Consider the following 21007-nt stretch of genomic DNA (forward strand, 5'->3'; position numbering starts at 1 on the left):
CTCGTGCCGCCCCTGACAGAAGAGCACCCTGGGTGGTGGGCCATATATAAAAAAAAAACTAACGCTGGTTTCTACAATTCTTGTAACATAAATATGTGGATATCTTGAGTACAAAACAACAACAATTCACAAACAGAAGATCCAAGTAAAACCGAGGCAAAAAATCCAGTCAAATGGCTGCTATGAATGTAAAAAGCCCTTTATTTTTCAAAAATTAAGAATATTTTAGATAATGAAACCAGGAATGGTGTCTGTTCTTATCCAAATTTTTTAAAATCAGATTCCAGATTTTTTACGTCTGGGAGTTTATCACATCTTGTATATTTGACCTACTACATATGTACCTAATTGGCTTTTATTTTCTGTAAAATAATGCTCCTGAGGGCTGTTTTAGTTTCATTTTGGCATATAGACACTTCAAAATTTACAACTTGTCAAATATGGCTCAATATGGCTTATGTTGTCCTACATTAACTACAGATACTTTAAATCACAGTTGGAGATGTGGACTATCTTTTTGTTTACTAAGAAAAGGTTTCCACACCCATTTAAGAAATGGAAGATTCAGTATCAAACCCTTATCTAAGAGGCTGTAGTAGAAAAAAAGAAAAGAAAAAGAAAGAAAGGCGAAATGTAATAATTTGTCTTAAATTTTAACAAGTGTGCGTTGAAGGATGCCCTCTATTTATGAATCAATGAAAAAACTTCTCTTTCTTTTTTTTCCCCGGAAATGGCATTTTTAAAATATTTAGATAAATCAAAATCCTGACTTTTTCCAGACTGCGTAGGAACCCTGGAATGTGTGTGAATGCGATTGTGCCAGTTGACAGTGCATTGCTTTTTCACCATGCAGCATGTAGAGGCCCTGTATGTGAGGACTGCAGATCGTTTCTCGCCCCTCCTCTCCCTTTTCTCTCTCTCCCTTCTCGGCTCCACAGCTGAAGTAGACCTACATGAACCCGACTGCTTTAAATCAGACACATTCTGCTGAGGCCCACTGTTCTGCATTAAGGCAAACGGTGATTGATGGATTTAATCCTTCCATTGTAACCAATTGACTCATAAATACGACGGTTCGACTGTCATGTTCAATTTGCGGATGTGTTGCCGGACAATTAACGTCCTGCTGCCTCAATGGCAGGCCGGGACATTTATTATTTAACGTCCACCGTGGCTGATTGGCTGTTATCAGCTCTAATCTGCTGTGATTATGGACAGTCCTCCAGGATCACTCCGATTCCCCTCTGTTTTCATCAAGGCACATCAGAAGGAGCTACTCTAAAATAAATGTAGGAGATTAGGCTTGTGCCTTAGAAGATATTATCAGTTACATGAGTGTCATGAACTGTTAGGAGGCAGGTTTATGGATAAAAGCAGCTGATTATTCCCCCCTCTTTTGATGCATTTCTGCGAACTCTGTTTTCTTCATCAATCTGAGCATCAGCTCTGGCTTTGATTTCCCTGCATGTGCCACATTACGACTGTAAAATTTACATATAGATTGGATTTGAGAATTTAACCTGAAGCTATAGTCGTATTTTGTTCCTGACATAATTTTGTTGATTTGAGGTTCACCTCATTATTTTTAAAAGGAGAAGAAATGCAGAAAAATGAGCATAATAGTAATCAGATTTTTATTTCTACTGTACTGATTTAAAGTTTTCTTTTTTCCCAAATGTTTTCAGCTGACAAGATTAGATATGGAAATTAAGTATTTCTTGACGGAAAGGATCAGAAATGATTGCTGCTCCACATTTGAGAGTTGACCCGGAGAAGTCATCTTTCCTGTCTGACTAAAAATACTTTTCCAGATGTAATTTTGAATTAGCTTTGATTGAAAATAGAGGAAAAAAAATCTGTGAAGTTACAGCTTGATTAAAAACATTTGCTCTTATTTAAATGTCACTCATACATTTTGTGCAGCGAAGGCACAGTGACAGACAAACAACAAATTCGAAATTCAAAACTGCTCCCAGTACTTTCCTCTCTCCCATTGTGAGCCCGTCTCCCCGCTGGGAGCTTTAATCAGCGCTGATGTGCTCTGCTTCTCAGTCACCACCTCGAATATGAGGAGCAGTTATCTCCAATTTATTGCTTGTCCTCTGTCAGTCTGTCTTGCTCTGAAGTTCTCTCTTCCAAGATTTCGATTTGGGCATAAGGCGGAGAGAACATGTGAAAACGAAGGATAGGAAAAAAAAGGAGAGATGTTGTATTTTCTACCAAGTTCTTTCCCTCTGCATCAAGAAGGAGCTGATTGAGGTTATGTGCTTGTAACAAGACGCAAATGAAAAGACAAACAAAAAAGTGATAGCCCTGGTGCTGCACTGGGGTGAATACCAAAGACCAGTGTGGCTGAGTAGAGCAGAGAAATTTCAGAAAGTGACAGGAACAGAGATTGCAATTTCACAGATATCTCTATCCTTGTTATGGATCTAATAAAGGACATAAGCCACAGGGATTATCTTATCGAATTAGATTCTACCTTTCAGAGTTTGAGTCAGTAGAGATTGTAAAGTAAAATTTGCAACAACAACAAAAAAACTAACACCAGACATGATGGTAAATATGTCCTGTGAGGGCTGTAGTCATCACTGGACTACTTAACATCTGTTATTCTGTGGAGAAACTGCAAGGCTCTGCAAAGAGTAGACATTTCCCCCAATGTGAGCAGCCTTTGATAAAGCATAGCTCTGTTGCTCATTTGCTCTTATTAAAGTCAAAATGCTCAGCTTCAGTTTGCAGAAGTCACAGAGAGCCGTCGAACAAATTTGAATCTGCAGTTCTCTTGCTTTTCTATATTGCTTGTGGGCCTGCTTGCTAATGAAAGAAAAAACTGGAATCAGTGAGTGTTCTGTGCTTTGAATATGATTGCATATACCGGTGGTGCCTCTCAGGTTCAGTGTGTTCCTTTTTGTTTTGCTTCTGTGGTTTTGGCATGTTTGCATTTTCAGCCTGTTTGTGACATGTTGATTGTTGAGCATGCAAATGCAAACAAACATTTACGACGGCCCCACTGCAGGCCGGGTGTGGTGGGTCACCCCTGTGTGCCGTTTCACACTCGCACAGGGGCTTTGAACAGGGCCGGATTTTAGGAGGAAGTGGGCCAGAGCCAGTCTTGGTATCCAGTCCACACAGGTTGCTTTTACTTCATGATTGTTGCAACAGAGTAATAGGTACACATAATTTTGAAGGTGTTTAGGGAGTACTAGTAATTTTCCTTCATTGCCATTTTGTGCCTTTGCAGCTTTGCTCATTTCGTACCCGACTACTTCGGGTAAGGACTGGAGCCATCTGCCAGCCACGCATAAATTTGTGCCTTCCAGAATGACATTTAAGGCCTATTTTGACAACCAACAATTTAAAGTAATACTTGTGGTCTAGAGTAAAGAAATGAGGTTACATGACTGCAATAAATTATACATGTCAGCAGCAGGTCACTCAGTAACTGGGGTCTGATCAGGGCTCAAAATGTGTCAGATTTTGTAACTGGTCCCAAAAGGAGATCAGAACCAATATAAGTAGAAATACAGTAGAAATCCAGAACATCATATTTATTTGAATTAAATTATTTGAGTGTTTTATGAGCATTTATCTCCAAAATATATAAATGTTCTAAAACAAAACAAAAAGCTTTACAGACCCAGGTTTATAAATATTTAACTGTCTAGAAGTTGGAGAAAAATAAATCATCATGCATATTTGTGAAGCAGAGATAAAACATTGCAAAGGTGCATATTGACTGAGTCTTTCTAGGCCATGTCCACATTAAAATAGTTTTTCTGAAACAATCTTTGTACTTGTCTTTTCTGAAAGGTTTCTTATAAAGATGCCACCATTTGTAGGAATGTCTTCTTCCATACAAAAATGTAACCAAACTGGTAAAGTATCGAAGTGAGTATCACTAACTCGGTCCCTGAAATACATCAAAACAAAAGAAGGCTTGCAATGAAAAAGAAATCTAACAAAATTTAAACATTGTTGCAGTTCTAATATTATGCAGCCCTGGAGTATGCATATGTTTCTGTGGCTGTGTAGTTTTGGACTTTTGCCTCAGTTTACTTGTACCATCTCAAGTACCCCTATCATGCTTTTGCAATTTAAGAGCAAGGAAAACACAATGCCTTCGGTAAACAATGCTTCAGAATCAACTTACAAGGTATTTAACACTGTAGTGTACATAATTTATTAGATAAAACAAGCTACCATGACACTGTATACCACAACTACTCCTCAAAGATTGTAGCAATAACCCTTCAAAAAAACCTTTTTTAATCTCATATAAAGCTATGCAAACGCTCTGTCTGTGCTGATGAAAATGTACTAGCATGGGAAGCTTGAAAGTTAAACTGAATTTGATGCTTTACTATGTATGCTTTCTGATTAATTTGGCAAATAAATGATCTGACTATCTAGGGACTATCTAGGATTATTTTGATTTTATATTCCAAAATAATCAACTCACCAACTACACTGCAAAAACACAAAATCTTATGAAGTATTTTCAATCTAGCTTTTAAGTTAAATATCTAAAGACAAAACTAACTTACAAGTAAGTTTTCTGCAAGATGTAGGGACTTATTTTAAATCAATAAAATAAGCCCCTACTTATTAAGCTGTACTTTTTCTACACTGATGAAAAAGTATGAGTACCTTATGATGTGGGAAAACTACTTGTTTTGCAAGCAAAAGATGAGTGTGTAACTCTAAACTGTAAAGTAACACACCTTGTCCTGATGCAGCGCCACAGTGAATTACTCACCCTTGGTCCCAATACATGTACACCTTTAAGAACGGAGGCACAAATAGCAACACTCATATTTCCTAAATGACTTTATGCTACACAGAATCTACTTCATTTCCTCATGTCTTAATACACCACCAACAAGCCAAGATAGAAAACAGCAGCAGCTTTAAGTCCGGCCCTGGCTAAGAGCTTTCGTCTGGCACCCCACCCAGCATGACGGGGCCGAGGCTCTTTGACTGTGTGGGCTTGGTTGGGGAAGACAGAGCACTGCTTTATTGAGTCTGTTCAGTTTCTTCTACTTGCGCAGGGTGGCGGAGTACTCCTATGGCAACCAGAAAAAATCCAGCAAGAAGAAGAAGCTGAGCAAGAACGACATCCGCCTGGTGCCGCGAGACGTCGAGGAGACAGACAAGATGAATGTGGTGAGTTGCTCATCTCTCACCTCCTCGCTCAACTACTTCGACTACCACCAGCAGAGCCTGCCACTGGGCTGCAGGCGCTCCGAGAGCACCTTCCTCAACGTGGAGAACCAGAACTCACGCAATGCGGCCCCCAACCACGGCTATCAGCACTCGTTCACAGGGCAGGGTCACCAGCAGCCAGACCTCATCATCAACGGCATGCCACTGCCAGAGGTGAGATACAATCCAATGTGCTATGTCCTTGATCTTTGGCTGGACTACCTTTGCCTGTTGGCGGTTAAAGAAGGAGAAAATTGATTTAACGCGAATGTAGCGGCAAGAACATAACTTTATACGTTTAGTTTTTCATCAAGTGTAATTAAAAGGTCTCCTAGGTCAAACTAGCCTCTAACAAAGCAAACCTCTCTCTCAACACAGCCTATTGTCTAGACATATTTGGCATTCAGTTGCATCAAAGCACTTTGTGTCAAGGAAATATTTGTTGCTGATGGAAAAGCTGAGCTATTCAAAATGGCAATGTGTCAGTAGAGTGGAATCCTTCAAGGCATTTGAAGGTGCCTATAGGCTGGAGCTGACCTGCGATCAGAACGCTTTGCTAAGCACAATCTGGAGGCCTGACAAAGTGGAATATTTGGCTTCTCTAACTGCACTTGTTTACCTTTTCTTTCTTCTTTTCCTTTCTTTGTTCCTTTGTTTGTTCTTTCTTTCTTTCTCTCTCCATGTTCGGTTGTGTGCTGAGCCTCTGCAAAACGAACAAGAGTTTGTGCACCTGCCAGATGTATTGACTCGGCTAATCAGCTCCTGCACACATCAATTCAGGGGCTAACAGAAAGAGTAATCATTGCTTGAATCTGTATGTCGTCCGATTGGCTGCAGCGTTTGTCGCATGGTCGCTCGAATTGCCCTGACATACCACACGCTGCTCTGGCAGAGCAATGAAAGTCTGACTATTCAAGCTGACAGGTGTATGCCGAGCCGCTGATCTTTACTTTATGGATTTCTGCATGTATGAACTCGTCTACTGGATTCTTTTGGCAATCTCCCTCTTTCTGTTCTTGACCCATTTCTCTCATAGGAGATCAGGACATTTATGTGTGTCTGAAAGAGAGGGAAAGTGCATTAGGCCATGTGTTTTTATGAGTTTATGTGCCATGCTTACTCATACAAGAAGCTCCACTGCACGCACTCATTCCTGAAATTGATGAGTCCAATCTCTGCTTGACATTCAGTGTGGAGAGAGTGGGGAGTGTTGGCTTGGGAGTGGGGGTCTTAAAACAAGAAACAGGATGGATATTGATATATTGAGCGGATGATCCAGAGAGATCCAGGCGCTATTGGACACTGAGGGGTCAATGAGACCTACTTACAGGCTTGCTGATTTACTGGGCCTGTCTGAGCCACTCTGGGTGAGCGAGTGGGCTGGAATAGCACAGGTGGAAGGGATAAGATGCTGTTTTTGGGGTGTTACTTTGTGGTGGTCAGTGGATGTTTTATATATATGGTGGGTCAGGGTATCCTACAGTGTCAGTGTCAAAATTGCTTTACAAAAGGAGGGAAATTCCCACCTGTTGTCCAGTTGGCTGTAATGAATAATGGAGAACGTACCTTCCCCAGGAAACAAATTGGTCAATTATTAAGAGGCAAACAGTGTAGAAAAATAAGAGGTGTTCCTACGTAGGTGTTCGTACAATTGTATATCAATTTATTTTTCTTCTTAAATGAGTTTTTCTCTTGTCATAAAGTGGTAAAATCTCTCTTATAACTTTATTCAATTGTGTACGACTTTCAGAAAATGTCTATTTAACCTAGGGCTGAATGATATGGCTGAAAAACCTATCACGATTTAAGTGTTTCATATCACTCTATAGCGATAATTGTCGATATTGATAATCACTGGTTTGTTTTCGGTTTTAAATACCTGCAATGCTGCCAGACTGGTGGCACAACCTTCCACAGTTTTCACTCCATGCAGTTCTTTTTTAGTTTTAAACAGTTATGAAGTACAGAGGCAAAACCTTAAACTGCTGCTCTGCAAGTTACTCAACAAGTTGTTGCTAGGTAACGAAAGAATGAGTTGCCAGGTAACCAAAGAGTGAGTGAGATAGTTGATTCCACTAACATTATTTAGCTCCTGTTGAGAGGTTGAGAAGATAAAACCCTTCCTCTGCCTAAATCTCTCATTGAATATTGAATATTCGGTCAGATGAATTATCTGTTAATATTGATCACCTGTCAGTCCTGATATACAGTATATAGTTATTGATTTATTGTCGAGCCATAATTTCCCCATATATCCATTCATTTTGGTTCCAGTTCCTATTTGGGTCAGCTCACTGGCATACAATAAGACAGATTGGAACCTCCTCATCAAACCTTATTAACTCCTGCTGGTAAATGTTTTACCTGGGGGCAAAAATAATACATTTCCTCACAGTAAACTATCAAAGCAGGAACAAAATGCTTCCTTTTTCCTTCACAAAGTTGTGTCTGAGACGTACAAAACAACAAAGGAGGAAAAAGCGAGGGGATGTAATGACCAGCCCTGAAGTAAACAACAAACAAATCCTAAAGTATTACATGCTGTGTACTTTTGCAGATAATTTCCACCATTTCGCAGCCAACTAACTAAATATTTGATACCAGTGCTCCAAGATAGAAAAAAAATGCTTGCAGTGTTGCACGTCGGTGGCTGAAGCATCCAATAAAACTGCGTTAGACTCAGGATTAGGACTCCCGTTATTTGTGCCGGCTAATGAAAAAGAGAAGAGGAAGGCAAATAGGAGAGGAGATTGATTTTGATGATTCATTATGCAAAGCTCGGAGTTGTCTTGATGGAGCGGTGTGAGGGCAGATAGACAGATAAGGAGGGTGAAGCTGGAGTCTTAGTGCCAGGTGTCCACGTTTTCTCATTTTCTAAGGGCCAGTTGATTGGCTTGATAGAGGCAGGAGCTGCTTAGCATGCAGCCTCCACCTCGCTCCTTCTTACACTTGATGTTGACAAACATCTCTTTGACCCAGTCTGTGCACATTTTATCTGGCCTGAGAAAAGCAACTATGTGTGTGGGAGATGTGCAGAGTGGCAGCAGGAGCACGCCTCAGCCTCCAACAGAGCGACCCGCACTACACCAGTTGTCACTGTTTCCCCTCCTCCCCACTGTGACATTTGCATGAGACAGAAGCATCCGGTATGTACAGATGTGGCTCTTGAATAAAAAATGTGCTTAGTTTAATTACAATACCATTTATAGAACAAACAAACAGCAGCGGTGGAATGGCTGATAATGGCTTTGTTGTTTGGATTTGAAACCACTTGACCTCACAAGTTCTTGACCCAAATCCCTCTGACTGGTTAGGACACCAGCGATGGTCTGGTTGTGATCATACTGCATTCTTTGTACCACTAAAAGAATATAAATTCAGCCTGACGGCAACCTTAAAAGTACACATGGCTCATTTTTTAACTACTTTTAACTCATTTTTTATTATAGTTTTCTGATTTACAGTGCAAATACAACAAGTGCAAATACCAAGCTGATGGAAACATAATCATAATAAATTATATTTATGCTATTAATATTAACCCTTTATGGCACGAGTTATGATCCTTTATGTCACGATTTTTTTCCAAATGTTTTAAAACATTTTTTAAAGCATAAAAAAGTGGGGAGAAAAGGGGGGATTTGTAAAAACAAAACAAATTCTAGGATTTTTTTCTTTGTGATCAATTGGAATTTTCTCCAAATACAAAGTTGTTATTTGTAAAATACATCAGTAGTATTAGTCTTTAGGGGTTACTTGATATTATTTTTTTCTACAGTAGAAGGAGGGACTGGATTTTCTTTGCTTTTTCGTCTGTCTGCCATATTGGATTTAACAAAAAAAAATTCTTGTACTTGCAGTGGATGGCCAGTAGTTGGCAGTATATTGTATGATGTACTAGTGTCATCTTCAGTGGTCTATGTGCATTTATAACATACAAATTCACAAGAAACACAAGAAAATGGCTTTGAGATGGCTGTCCCTGCATTATCCGCAATGCATGAAACGGTTAAAAAACAAATAGTAAGTAATTGATGATTTTGCTTCCTGTTTTACGCTGTTCCAATTAACCTAATATCAGTCAACCAATAGTCAGGGCCATAAGTATTTCCTGTTGTTATATTTTTGGTCGGAAAAGTGTGGACACAACATCCCTAAGAGATTTAGATCCTTATTTTCACTCTGAGATTTCCAAAATGCTTTTCCTAATCCACCCCATGATAGACAGAGGTTGAAAGTTCAATAGGATCTTCTGTGATATGTTCATATCTGCTGAAGTTTTGCTCTCTCTTGACTGTCTGAATAAATTGCAGACATGTCTTAAATTGCTTCTAATATTCAGATTTTGGAGCAACGCTTCTTCATAGTATTCTCTGATAAGGTTCTCTCAGTAAGAGCATCCACACCGAATGCCTTTAACTGCATTAACTGGCCTGATTTCTTTAGTATTTGATTTCACTTTGATTATTGTTCCTTTCTTCTCTATTTCTCTCTCTGTTTTTTTAAATTAGAGCTTCCCATCAGCCAATCAGTGTTTATAAAACCGAAAATCAACCGTTTCTGGTCACAGCCAGATTATCTGGTTTACAGTCCCTACAGTAGGGACGGTTGTGATTATTCTCATGTAAATAAGGATACAGTTTTTTGTTTATTCTTAATTTATGTATGTGATTAATTCAGAGTTGTGCTCTGTTGTTAGTTTATGTGGGCCAGCGAGCATCCTGCTTGTTTCCGAGCAGCTGGAGTCTGGCTTTTCCTCTTAAAGACACACAGACATGGCAGAGTCGGCCAAGATAACAGTGACAGGTCTCCCTGAAGGCTTCCTACCTGCAGGTACATTGTGTGTATTGCATTGTCCCTTGTGACAATGTAAGCCTGTAGATTCCTCCTTGAACATAACTATCCATTGTCTTTACAGCGTCAGCTGTGAGATGTTTGTGAGACCCGCCTGTAGTAGCACTAATATGAATGCTCACCGGAGAATAAAGCTGTCTTCCATGGCTTAATTATAGTGAATCACTTGTTGGGGGGGGAGACAATTATACAGTAAAGGAATGGCCTTTGGCTAGAATCTGTTTTTGAATTTGTAATTCGCAGTAAGGCTTCTCACACCTGTGAATCCTGATAATGAGCAGAGCAGGAAAATTGGCGATTTTACTATATCAATTAACATAATTCAGGTAAGAGAGTCATGATTTTTCCTTTAGAGGGATGATAAATCAATCTGTAAAAGATGTCAGGTGAATTTATAAAAACGTCGGCTGGAGATCGCCCTGCATGGTGCAGGATGTTTAGTATTCATCTGAGACCGAGTCCCACGAGTAAAAGTTATCTGACAACTGGAGCATTCTTCCTCCAGATGCTCACTGTACTGCTCATTTTGGGACCATTTCATGAGTTTTAATGGTTTTTAATGGTAATTTTAACTTCAAACAGAAATCAGTAACATATACTTCTAGTCCAGCTGGACTAGAAAAAAAAGTGAAACAAATCCGTCAACATGGCGGCGCTCATCGTGGGTTTTTTTTTGGTTTTTTTTGTTCCTTGTGAGTAAGGATGTTTTTGGCATTTACATGGGAGGAACAACAGGGAGTGGTTCCGCTGAGGCTGTTACTTCACATCGGGAAAATATGCATGCAGGCATTCAAATGTGTCATATTGAGCATGCAAAATAGATGTCATGCCGTCAGTGCATGCTACACATCTGTTAAAGTGCTATTCTCCCCCTACTCACTCACTCACTCACTCACTCACTCACTCACTCACTCACTCACTCACTCACTCACTCACGCCCTCACTCAGTCACTCATGAATTCACTTCCAGACATTATGTTGCTTTTGTACACGGATATTTATATGAAAAAGGGACGTCAACGTTTTGGATAAATAAACATGAGTGAAAGTAGGAGAAAAGGTTTCAATATTCAATATTTAACGCTAACTTTTTTTTATGTGACATATGCACAGTTGTTGAAGAAGTATTCAGATACTTTAAACTTTTTCCACACTTTTCCTGACAGAAGAAAGCCAAAAATGTAGCTTTTCTGCAGAAAAATCAATGCTGTCTATAACAAGATGGTGGCGGCATCATGCTGTGGGGAACAGGGAAGCTGGTGAGAGCTAAATAGATGAACGTTGATACCAAAGTGTATTTATTATTGAGAATGGCCTAGTCAAAGTTCTGATCAATTTGCATTTTGTAGAGAAAGTGTCATTTTATCCTTCCACTTACTGTTACACGCTGCTTCGTGTTGGTGTGTCACATAAAATCCCAATAAAACAGTCAAGTTTGTAATTGTGACACGACAGAGTGTAAAAACACGGAAGAGGAATGAATATTTTATATTCTTATCTCAGCAGATGTTCGATTTTAAAACAACAAAACAAATCATATTAGCATTGTGAATCTTCTGAGTAGTCGGGATAAGTTATTCCGGCTTCTCTTTCATTTCATCTTTGCAGACTGATTCTTGCAAAATGCTTTAGCTTTGATTGTTTGTTTGTTTGTTTGTTGTCTTCAGCAAGCTGTGATTGACATAAAGTGGAGGACATCACTGCTGGCTGAAAGTGTAACTGGGAGAAAAACAACACAGATAGCAGAGGAGCAGAAATTGAAAGCAGAGCCTCGTCTTTCTCTCATCTTGTCCCGTCTGTCTTGTTGCAGATGAATGCTTGCACAGACATCCTTTAAAAATGTATACGTTTATCAGCTTTATATATAAAAATACGCAAGTCTGTATAAGCCTCTTATCGCTCAACAGTTTGTCAGAGACTAATCATGACAAATATTTTGCAATAAAGGAAGAGCTATAGAAGTCTTTGATCTTCTACAGCGTGTTTTTAATATATATTTTAGAATTTGGAAACTTCAGCAGGTGTATAACTCAGTCTTTAAAGTCTCCTCCTTCTCGAAGCAGTTGGCAAATAATCTTTCATCACCAGAAGCTTCAGATGAGCGCCGATTTAGCGGCAGATGAACCTGTTAATTATTTAGGGAGGTCATTTGTAAGGGAGCGATTTTAAGAACCGCTCTGCTGCTTTTTAAGTGTCACTGTTTATAAGGTGAAATAAAGCTGTCTGCCACGAGCAAATTAGCAGCATGACAGTGATGGACTCGGCATCATCCACCGCTGGCTCCTCCTTTCACGTTTAAGGCGAAGTGAGGGTGTGGCCAAGGGTGACTGAGTGACATTACTCAACGAGATGGTTTTCTGCTCCCTGGCAAGCAGTGATGGTTTAACACTTGGTTAGGTTTTTATAGCCCTGACCCCAACCCGCCAACAACCCCCAACGCCGCATGTCACCCCCGATGTCGTGGAGGTACAACAAACTGACATAACATCCGCAGGCAGCCAGTCAGGAGCAGCCGGGCCCGCTGGGTTGCCACCCTCTTGTTAGGATCAGAGCATCCGGCCAGAAGAGCTTAACAGTCAAAACACATGAGTGACAGCGCCTGACGTATGCATGTCACCGCGAGTGTCCTTAACTGCATTCGACTCGTACAGATTGTACGGAGGGAGAGCGCGGCAAGGAAAACGCCAAGTCCTGGCAAATTGCAGGGAGAGAAACATGGAAGACGAGGAGTGGGGAGCGAGATCTATTTATAGAATGGCAATGATTTTTCTCAACCTGTGTTCCTGCTGCCTGAAACGTGTTATTTCTCTCTGCAAAATGCAGTGTTCAGATGAGGGCGAGATTATTTTCCACAAATCATGGTGACCTTTACAGAAAGCAATCATGTCTTTTCTTTTCCGTATTGGGTGTTCATTTGTAGTGGCCAAAATTATTCATACATCTGGCAGAATTAGGTTAAAAGTAATATTAAATATACCTATATGTTTTTTTCTTATGACTGAAAAAAGTTATAGGTGGCCATTGAATCTAATTAATACCTGGCGGAGGGATTTTAAGATTAGGGAGATGGCTCGGAGACCCTCCAAATAAATAATCACAAGTGCAGCAGAAACATAAAGCAAGCTGGTTAGCAAGTATTAGCACAGCAGATAGACACAAAATCATACATACACTAATACATAAGAACACGTGAGAGAGACCAACTAACCTAACGGTTGTATTTTTGCACGGTGGGAGGAAGCCAGAGCACCCAGAGAGAAAACATGTATGACCAGGACAACATGCTAACTCTATCACTGCAAAAACACAAAATAATATCAAATATTTTTGTCTAGTTTCTAGAGCAAATATCTTAGTAGAATTGAAATAAAACAAAACTAACTTACAAGTAACTTTTCAGCAAGAAAGGAAATTGTTTTAAGTCAATTTCCTTAATATTGATTTTTTAAAAAGTACTTGTTCCACTGGGAGATCCATCCATCCATCCATTTTCTGTGCACCCTTGTCCCTAATGGGGTCGGGAGGGTTGCTGGTGCCTATCTCCAGCTACGTTCCAGGCGGGAGGCGGGGTACACCCTGGACAGGTCGCCAGTCTGTCGCAGGGCAACACAAAGACATACAGGACAAACAACCATTCACACACAAACACACACCTAGGGAGAATTTAGATAGACCAATTAACCTAACAGTCATGGTTTTGGACTGTGGGAGGAAGCCGGAGTACCCGGAGAGAACCCACGCATGCACAGGGAGAACATGCAAACTCCATGCAGAAAGACCCCGGCCGGGAATCGAACCCAGGACCTTCTGGCTGCAAGGCAACAGTGCTACCAACTGCGCCACTGTGCAGCCCCCACTGGGAGATTATTTCACTTATAACATGAGAAAAATGTCTTGCTATAAGTGAAATCATATGCAAGTGGAACTAGTATTTTTTTTTTTAAATCCTAAAAATAAGGAACTGTTTACTGAAAACAAACTCCTATATCTTACTGAAAGGTCATTTCTAAGTTAGTTTTGTCTTTTATAATTGTACTAACATATTTTCTCTAGAAACGACCAAAATTACTTTAGAAGATTTTGTGTTTTTGCAGCAATATAGAAAGACCCCAGGGTGGGATTTGAACCCAGGACTTTCTTGCTGCAAAGCAAAAGAAATTAATTTTGTGTTCAGAATTTAATTTAGGGTCTAAAAGCATATGCATGCCACACTTTTCAGATCTGTATTAATTTTGAATTCCATATATGTATTTTCTTCTGCTTCAGAATAATGTTGTTTTCCTCTGTCTTTTACATTCATTTTCTCCATAAAAAATAGAATGAGGTTTGTTTTTGTAATGTGATAAACACTAAATGTACATCTCCACCTTGGCTGTTCTTCCTTAAGGAATTGCAACAGAAACATCAGGAGGCATGTTTTCAGAAAAGTTCAATCCGATTAGCTTTAATCGCCCTCCTTCCTCTTGAGATCATTTTACTTGATTTAAGAAACAACTTTTCAACAAAATGAGGGGAAACACACTTTAAATTACTTTTAAAAGCTCTATCAAAAAGGCAGAATTAGCTTTCTTGTAAACCCATTAAACGTCAAATGAAGGGGGATTTTTGCGCAGCTAAAAATAGCAGCATAATGGCTGCAGCCATCCAGCAATTTATGTTTGCAGGGTCTTTATTGGACGCAAATCTAAATGCAAGAAGGGGTGTAATGGCATTGGGCTTATAGGTTGATGGGTCCACCCGCAAATGAGAAAAGGCTAAATGGAGTGAAGGAAATGGACGAAGTGATGATGTTTATCGCTGGGGAAGGGGGACATCATTACGTACCTTGTTAAGCCCTGCAAGCAATGCTGCGTGGATGTAATTACCCATTTAAATTAGTTTCTCGCAGCGTTGTTTTTTTTTCTGTTGTTGTTTTTTTATTTCTCAAATTAAACTCTCCAACACAAACACACCGCATTTGCTCCTCTTTATTGGAGATCCTTCGGTGTTCAAGTCCCAACACAGAGGAGGGAAAATGCATCATCAACACAGATTTATTGAGATGTGCTGAAGTGCTCATAAGCAGCCTCGCTCACATTTAGCTGCACAATTTGTCAGCGGCGAACCACAGGGCTAAGGTGGGGTTAGAACCCCTTTCTGTTGGGATTCTCAGGAAAAGCTTTGACAGTCGAGGACTTCAGGAGAATAAAAAACAACATACCCCCATCTTTCATCCATGCAAATGTGGCTGGCTGTGGTGGAAATGCCTGTATTTACATTATTGGAGCATAGAAAAGGTCATCTTATACATACAGAAACACAAACTTCAAGTCATAACCTGGAGGAGAATCTCATTTCAGCGTGAGCTCGGCGCACCAGCTGCAGTTTTTTACCTTTGCTCTCAGAAGCTCGAACATGAAACGGTACAAAACTCAGACTCTTTCATTTATTTTATCCTGAATGTGCATAAAAGTATCAAAAATATCCCTTACATTTCATCCTTTGGCTGAAACAAAACAACCAAACTTGAAAAAGAAAGTAAACAAAGTCAGTGGAAAGTAATTACAGTTCACTCATAATGACAATTACGTTTGCCCAAAACTAATTTTCTCCAAATGTGCAGGGAGAAAAGGTATTAATTAGAATCCATGGATATCAGAATTATAATTGTGTTTCTGTGTCCTGTCTTGCAGCCACATTATTGTTGGGAGATTTCCCAGGGCTTTGTCCCGAGGGCCGCTGCTCTGGCTGTTTGAATGGCAGGGGAAAACGGGGGAGGGAGGCAGTTTAGCTTAACAATACTCCAATACTTGCTGTGAACAGAAACTTTTTCCTTTGCTCCGACACCAAGGAAGAGTGACCTTTCCAAGTGTCCTGTTTTTTTGTCGTTGCTTGCTTTGCTTAAAACAAAGCAGAAGCAGGAGCATGTTCGTTAGCATTTCTCCCATCAGATTAAATGTCAACTTCCGCATGCATAATTGCAGAAAAGCAGGATGGAAGATTTAAAGGGAGCTGATGCTGCTGGTGGATAGATGACTCCACATCTTGGGCATTTTTAGCTCTTATATTAGGGACTGTGTGTTTTTGCTTTGGGTTTCTGTGCCACATGTATCATATCAGACAGAAACATTAACTATACATGAAGACAAATTTGATGAAATGCTTCACCACTCAACCACATGCTGCCTCTGCTTGTTTTGGTTCAACTTAATGCAATGCAATTTGATTTAATGGGATGTAATTCAACGAATTTCAATGAGCCACATGAAGAAACTGAATTAGAATAAATATAAAATTATTTTTAAAACATTTCTTTTATATTACAATCAAAACACAACAGGCCTGTGCAGCTGATTTTTTTTCATCTATCGCTCAGAATCTGAATAGTGACTAGAAAAAAATATTTTTCAGGTTAGGAATCTTAATCCGTGATCAGCAAGTGGAGTATTATACAATCTGAATGTTAAATCCCAATTTATTTATTGCTTTTAAACAAAAAAAAAAATCCCTCCATTTTTTTGTATATAGACACATTAACCAACTTCAAACATTTTTGATCACAGTAAAAAAATTATAAGCAAAAGTCAGGAAAATTATAACTTGATGCTTAAAGAGGATAATATAATAATTCCTTCATTTTTCGTTTGCTTGAAAACTACACAAGTGATTTTCCTATAGTTGTTAGGAAAACACAGAACCGGTTAAGATTGAAGTCTACTTCTTACACTTAAAAAAAAAACAGAACTAGTGACAAAAAAAAGTCCACAATAATTGTCTTCCCAAGAAGAATTTTTGTTTTTCACTTTGTGACAATCTAGGAATTTGAGAAACAAAAAAACAGTTGGCTGGTCAGATCTCAAAGAAAACCAAAAATCAGCTCTGGTCAGCATGGATTGTTGCATCTTTTATAGTTCTGCATATTTTCTTAAAATAGTCCTTAGAAACTAAGATCTGGACTGATGAAGTCCTACAAACTCTTTATTTTGCTTACTTGCTGTAGTTCTCCTCCTAAACAGTAGCGGTCGCCACTGAGAAACTAATGGAGCTCAAACACAAAATGACAACAGAAGAGTCTTACAGAAGTTCACCGTTGCCAACGTTGAGACTTTGTCACAATATTTAGCCACTTTTCAGGTCCCTCAAGTGACGTTTTGTTTTTTCTATATTTGAGTATTTGCTGTTTTTGTCATAGATTATTAAATTACTTTATAACATTCATTTGTAGTTCTACACATATTGAGACATTTTTTGTCTCACCAAGTTGATTTTTCTCTTTCCTACTATAGTCTGGATCACATTACCAAATATGCAAATTAGGCGAAGACGTAATCTAGTAGCTTCTAGCGGCCAATGGACCTTACCAGAGGGGCCGCTTTTCATTGGTTGATGTACATTCTACGTGGTCACGTGGGTGGCCGTTTCACAAACGCATCGTTAGCTTCCCGTTAGCTAAGTACAGCATAATGGCAGCACTGATACAACTTCTACACCTTGAAGCCTGTCTGCTACACAGTCTTACGTTAGCTAAACAGATCAATATGCAATGTGTACTGTATCTGACATACACTAAAGATTTTATTTGAGCAGAAAAGGCTTTGGACTAAACTGTTACTCGTGTTAGCCACGCTAGCACCAAGTACAGCTAGTCAATCAACCATTGCTGTGTTCAGGGAAGCGCTGATTAATAATCGAGAAATAAATATTAAGCCTGGAAACTTGATATCGTAACGGACTGAATGTTATGTTTTTAACGTAATCTTTGTTCGTCTTGCGGGGCGCAGGCGGTTGCCACGGTAACAGGTGTGCTTAAACTACAAAGAGAGAGAGAGTAAAAAGGTAAGAGTGGTTTTGAGTTGTTCACCTGTTCGGGTTATTTTACCTTTGTTTACCTTTGCTGTGGCGCATTACAGCCGCTGTAGTTTCTAAACGTTGGACTAATTACCTCGTTCGTTTGTGAGTTGACGTCATTCACAACAAACATCAAATAGAACAAATATATTTCATAAAATTTTAACAAACAAATGGCTTCTACCGAGGTAATTATCTGAAATTAAATTAATTATATCCCAGCTTCAGAAGATTTGCCTTTACCTTTTCAGAGCTCTTTGGTTCAGTCTGTAGCTTCTCATATTGAGGTCATCAAACCAAATTTCAGATCTACCATAACTGACTGACACCTGCTGGCCTCAGGTTTGCAACCAGCTTGTGACTGAGAAACCAGTAACCTCCTCCCAGATGATGACATGAACTTGTTAGTTCCTCTGTCCATTGCAGTAGCTGATATATTGTGAAAATCCGGTAGAAATGATGCACTAATCTAGTCATGTTTACATAGAAACAACGTGCTGTGAGGCTTTGTTTGTGAGACTTGCGGTCACGTGGGTCGGTTGTGGGCGGAGCTTGGTAAGGTCCATAGCTACTTTCCTAGCTGCGGAGTTGGGAATAGTGCAGCGGTTCACATGCAAATGAAAGCTTCATCTTTCATTAGAAGGGATCAGATTTTAGAGAAACATCTAAAAACTGGTACATCTGACATTAACTAAACTTGGAGGTTCTACCGATTCACTCGGGTCATAAATGTACACGCTTTGTATGTTTGGGTAGGTCCTCCGCTTGCAGTAATTATAACAACGGGGGAACTAAATCCAATGGGGTAAACAAAAGAATTGTCTCTTTGTCACATGTCTACCTTTTTGAGGAACTTAAAGAGGACAAAGCAGACAAAAGGAGCAAACATCATTGTGTTGCTCTCACAAATGCTGCATTATACCTTTGTTGTGTTCTCTCCAGCGGCACGGCCGTCTCTCCTGTTTCTCCTTTCCTTTCACTGGAGCAAATTCATACAGTTCCTTTGTTTCTTGACATAAACCTGGATTTGCATTAGGGAGTGCATGTATGGGCTGTTTGAAGAGCAGTGGAGGCTCTTGGCAGGCCGGCCGGTCGGCCGGCCGCTGTAGCTGCAGCATCAGGCGCCTCAGAGGCATGCAGCAGTATGGCTCGAGGAGCAGCAGGATAGCGTAATTGTGCATTGTTCATCCACAGAACTGAGGCAGAGCATGTAATGAGCTGTAGCATTTTCACCCAGGCTGCCTAATGGGCTATGACCGAGTGTAGGCCTCTCAGAGCCCCCTCGCTCCCTCTGCCCTGTGTGGCCAGTATGTCGGGGCCTCCACCTTTCTTTTCGCCCATTCTCCCATTCTTCTCCTGCCCGATCAGCGTGAGCCATTCCTTCACCCCTGTTATCCTGCTCCTTTATCTCTGCTCCGTCTCCATTGTCCCCCCTGTCTCTGGAGATGGTGGGACCCCTAATGTGTTCAGTGTGTGGCTCCTTTTCTCATTCATGATGTCTGCAAACCTCTCAGCACTAAGTCTGATTCAGCCTGACATAAATCAGAATAGCTCATTGATGGAGCCCCGAATGCGGCGTGATTACATTAAAAACCCAAACACTGAATACAAATAAAAGTTCAGGGGAGAATTTGCTGATGTTAGTTGTAGGGGATTTGTTGCTGGAACTTGGTTCATTTTTCCATCAAAGGCTGCTTTGCATTTTGATTATCTAGTTTTCCTGAAAGCAATTCAGGTGGGCCTGATTCACTCAGGTTTGTTTTCTTGGGATTAGGGCTTTTACAAAGTGCCGAGGCGTATTATTTACACCCATATCTAGTTTCCACAGAGGCGGGGAACCAATTCTTTGCTTAAGTAATACCAGGTCGAGTTGCAAAGACAAGAATGTGGGCTAGGCAATAGATTGCATATACTCTAGAGTGGGTGTAGAAGTAGTAAACACTACAAATGATATTAGTGATGATTGCCCTGCGGAGGGATTGATAACAGCCTTACCAATGTCTTCGTCTTCTTTGTAATCACAAAACAATTTGGGGTCTTTAGTTGTCCAAGGGACACCACTTCCTTACTTTCCTCTTTCATCCGTGTTTTGACATACAAACACAGCCAAGAAAACCAATGAACTTGGCCTTTGAGTGTGTTTAATGTGTACAGAGGGCATGGCATTGCCCAGAAACCTCCTCAGCCCCAGATTAGCTGAACCCAGTTCAGACTGGTGGAAGCTGGATGATGACAACTTGTCTGTACGTGTTTCAGAGAAGATTGCTCAAAATGTCTTTGCTTCAGTAACGCAGGCTGGCTCCACCTTTGCAGAAAGGTCCCTAACGAGTTCATGATGCTTTCATCTCCATCGGGGGCATCAGAGGAGGCTGGAATGCTCCGACATGTTTGATGCATAAATGAACTCTCCCACGCCTCAACACAACACAACACAACACACACTTTACGAGCCTCATGCTACAAAAAAGACACTTATGATTTCAGAACTGATCAGATCATCACCAGTCTGTTTCTGTAACTTTGGCCACTTTCCTCGTCAATGCTAAGAAAGCCTCCCCACACCATGATGCTGCCATCATCTTTAACCGCCTTCCCTTTCATTATATAAACTCATTCTCTCATCTTCCCACATTTTCACTAATGCCAGTGTTGTGTACTACATGGTCACTGTATAAACACAAAATCTTACCATTATTTTTTGTCTTCTAGTGCAAATATCTAAGTAGTCTTGAAATAACTTAAAAGTATTTTTTAGTAATGTATAGAGACTTGTTTAAAGTAAATTATTCATTAATACTGATGAAAAAGTTCTACTTCCACTGACAGATTATTTAACTTATAACAAGACATTTTTCCCATGTTACAAGTCAATTTATCTGCTAATACAACAAGTGCTTTTTCATCAATGTTAAGAAATTATTGACTTAAAATAAGCCTCTATATATTACTAAAAAGTTACTGTTAAGTTAGTTTGTCTTATTTTAAGTGTAATAAGATATTTGCACTAGAAACTAGAACAAAAAGTACTAATATTAATCCTGAAAACAAATTTTCCTATTGCTTCACATATTTTGTGTGCTAACAAATAATGTTATTTCATTTTGAGTATTCATGTCGCCCT

General features: G+C 39.8%; 1 protein-coding gene across 7 annotated transcripts in view; it reads left to right on the forward strand.

The window, feature by feature from the left end:
• Positions 1-21007, forward strand: part of pcdh19 (protocadherin 19) — an 82196-nt gene that overhangs the window by 3726 nt on the left and 57463 nt on the right. For 2 of the 7 annotated variants that reach the window (XM_028008593.1, XM_028008594.1), the window contains exon 2: positions 5034-5379. In XM_028008593.1, coding sequence (XP_027864394.1) covers positions 5034-5379 — 346 coding nt within the window. The remainder of the gene's footprint in view (positions 1-5033; positions 5380-21007) is intronic. The other 5 variants (XM_028008597.1, XM_028008599.1, XM_028008595.1 and 2 more) reach the window with 3 other exon arrangements.

This window comes from Xiphophorus couchianus, chromosome 23 (genome assembly GCF_001444195.1).
Source record: "Xiphophorus couchianus chromosome 23, X_couchianus-1.0, whole genome shotgun sequence".
Lineage (NCBI taxonomy): Eukaryota > Metazoa > Chordata > Actinopteri > Cyprinodontiformes > Poeciliidae > Xiphophorus > Xiphophorus couchianus.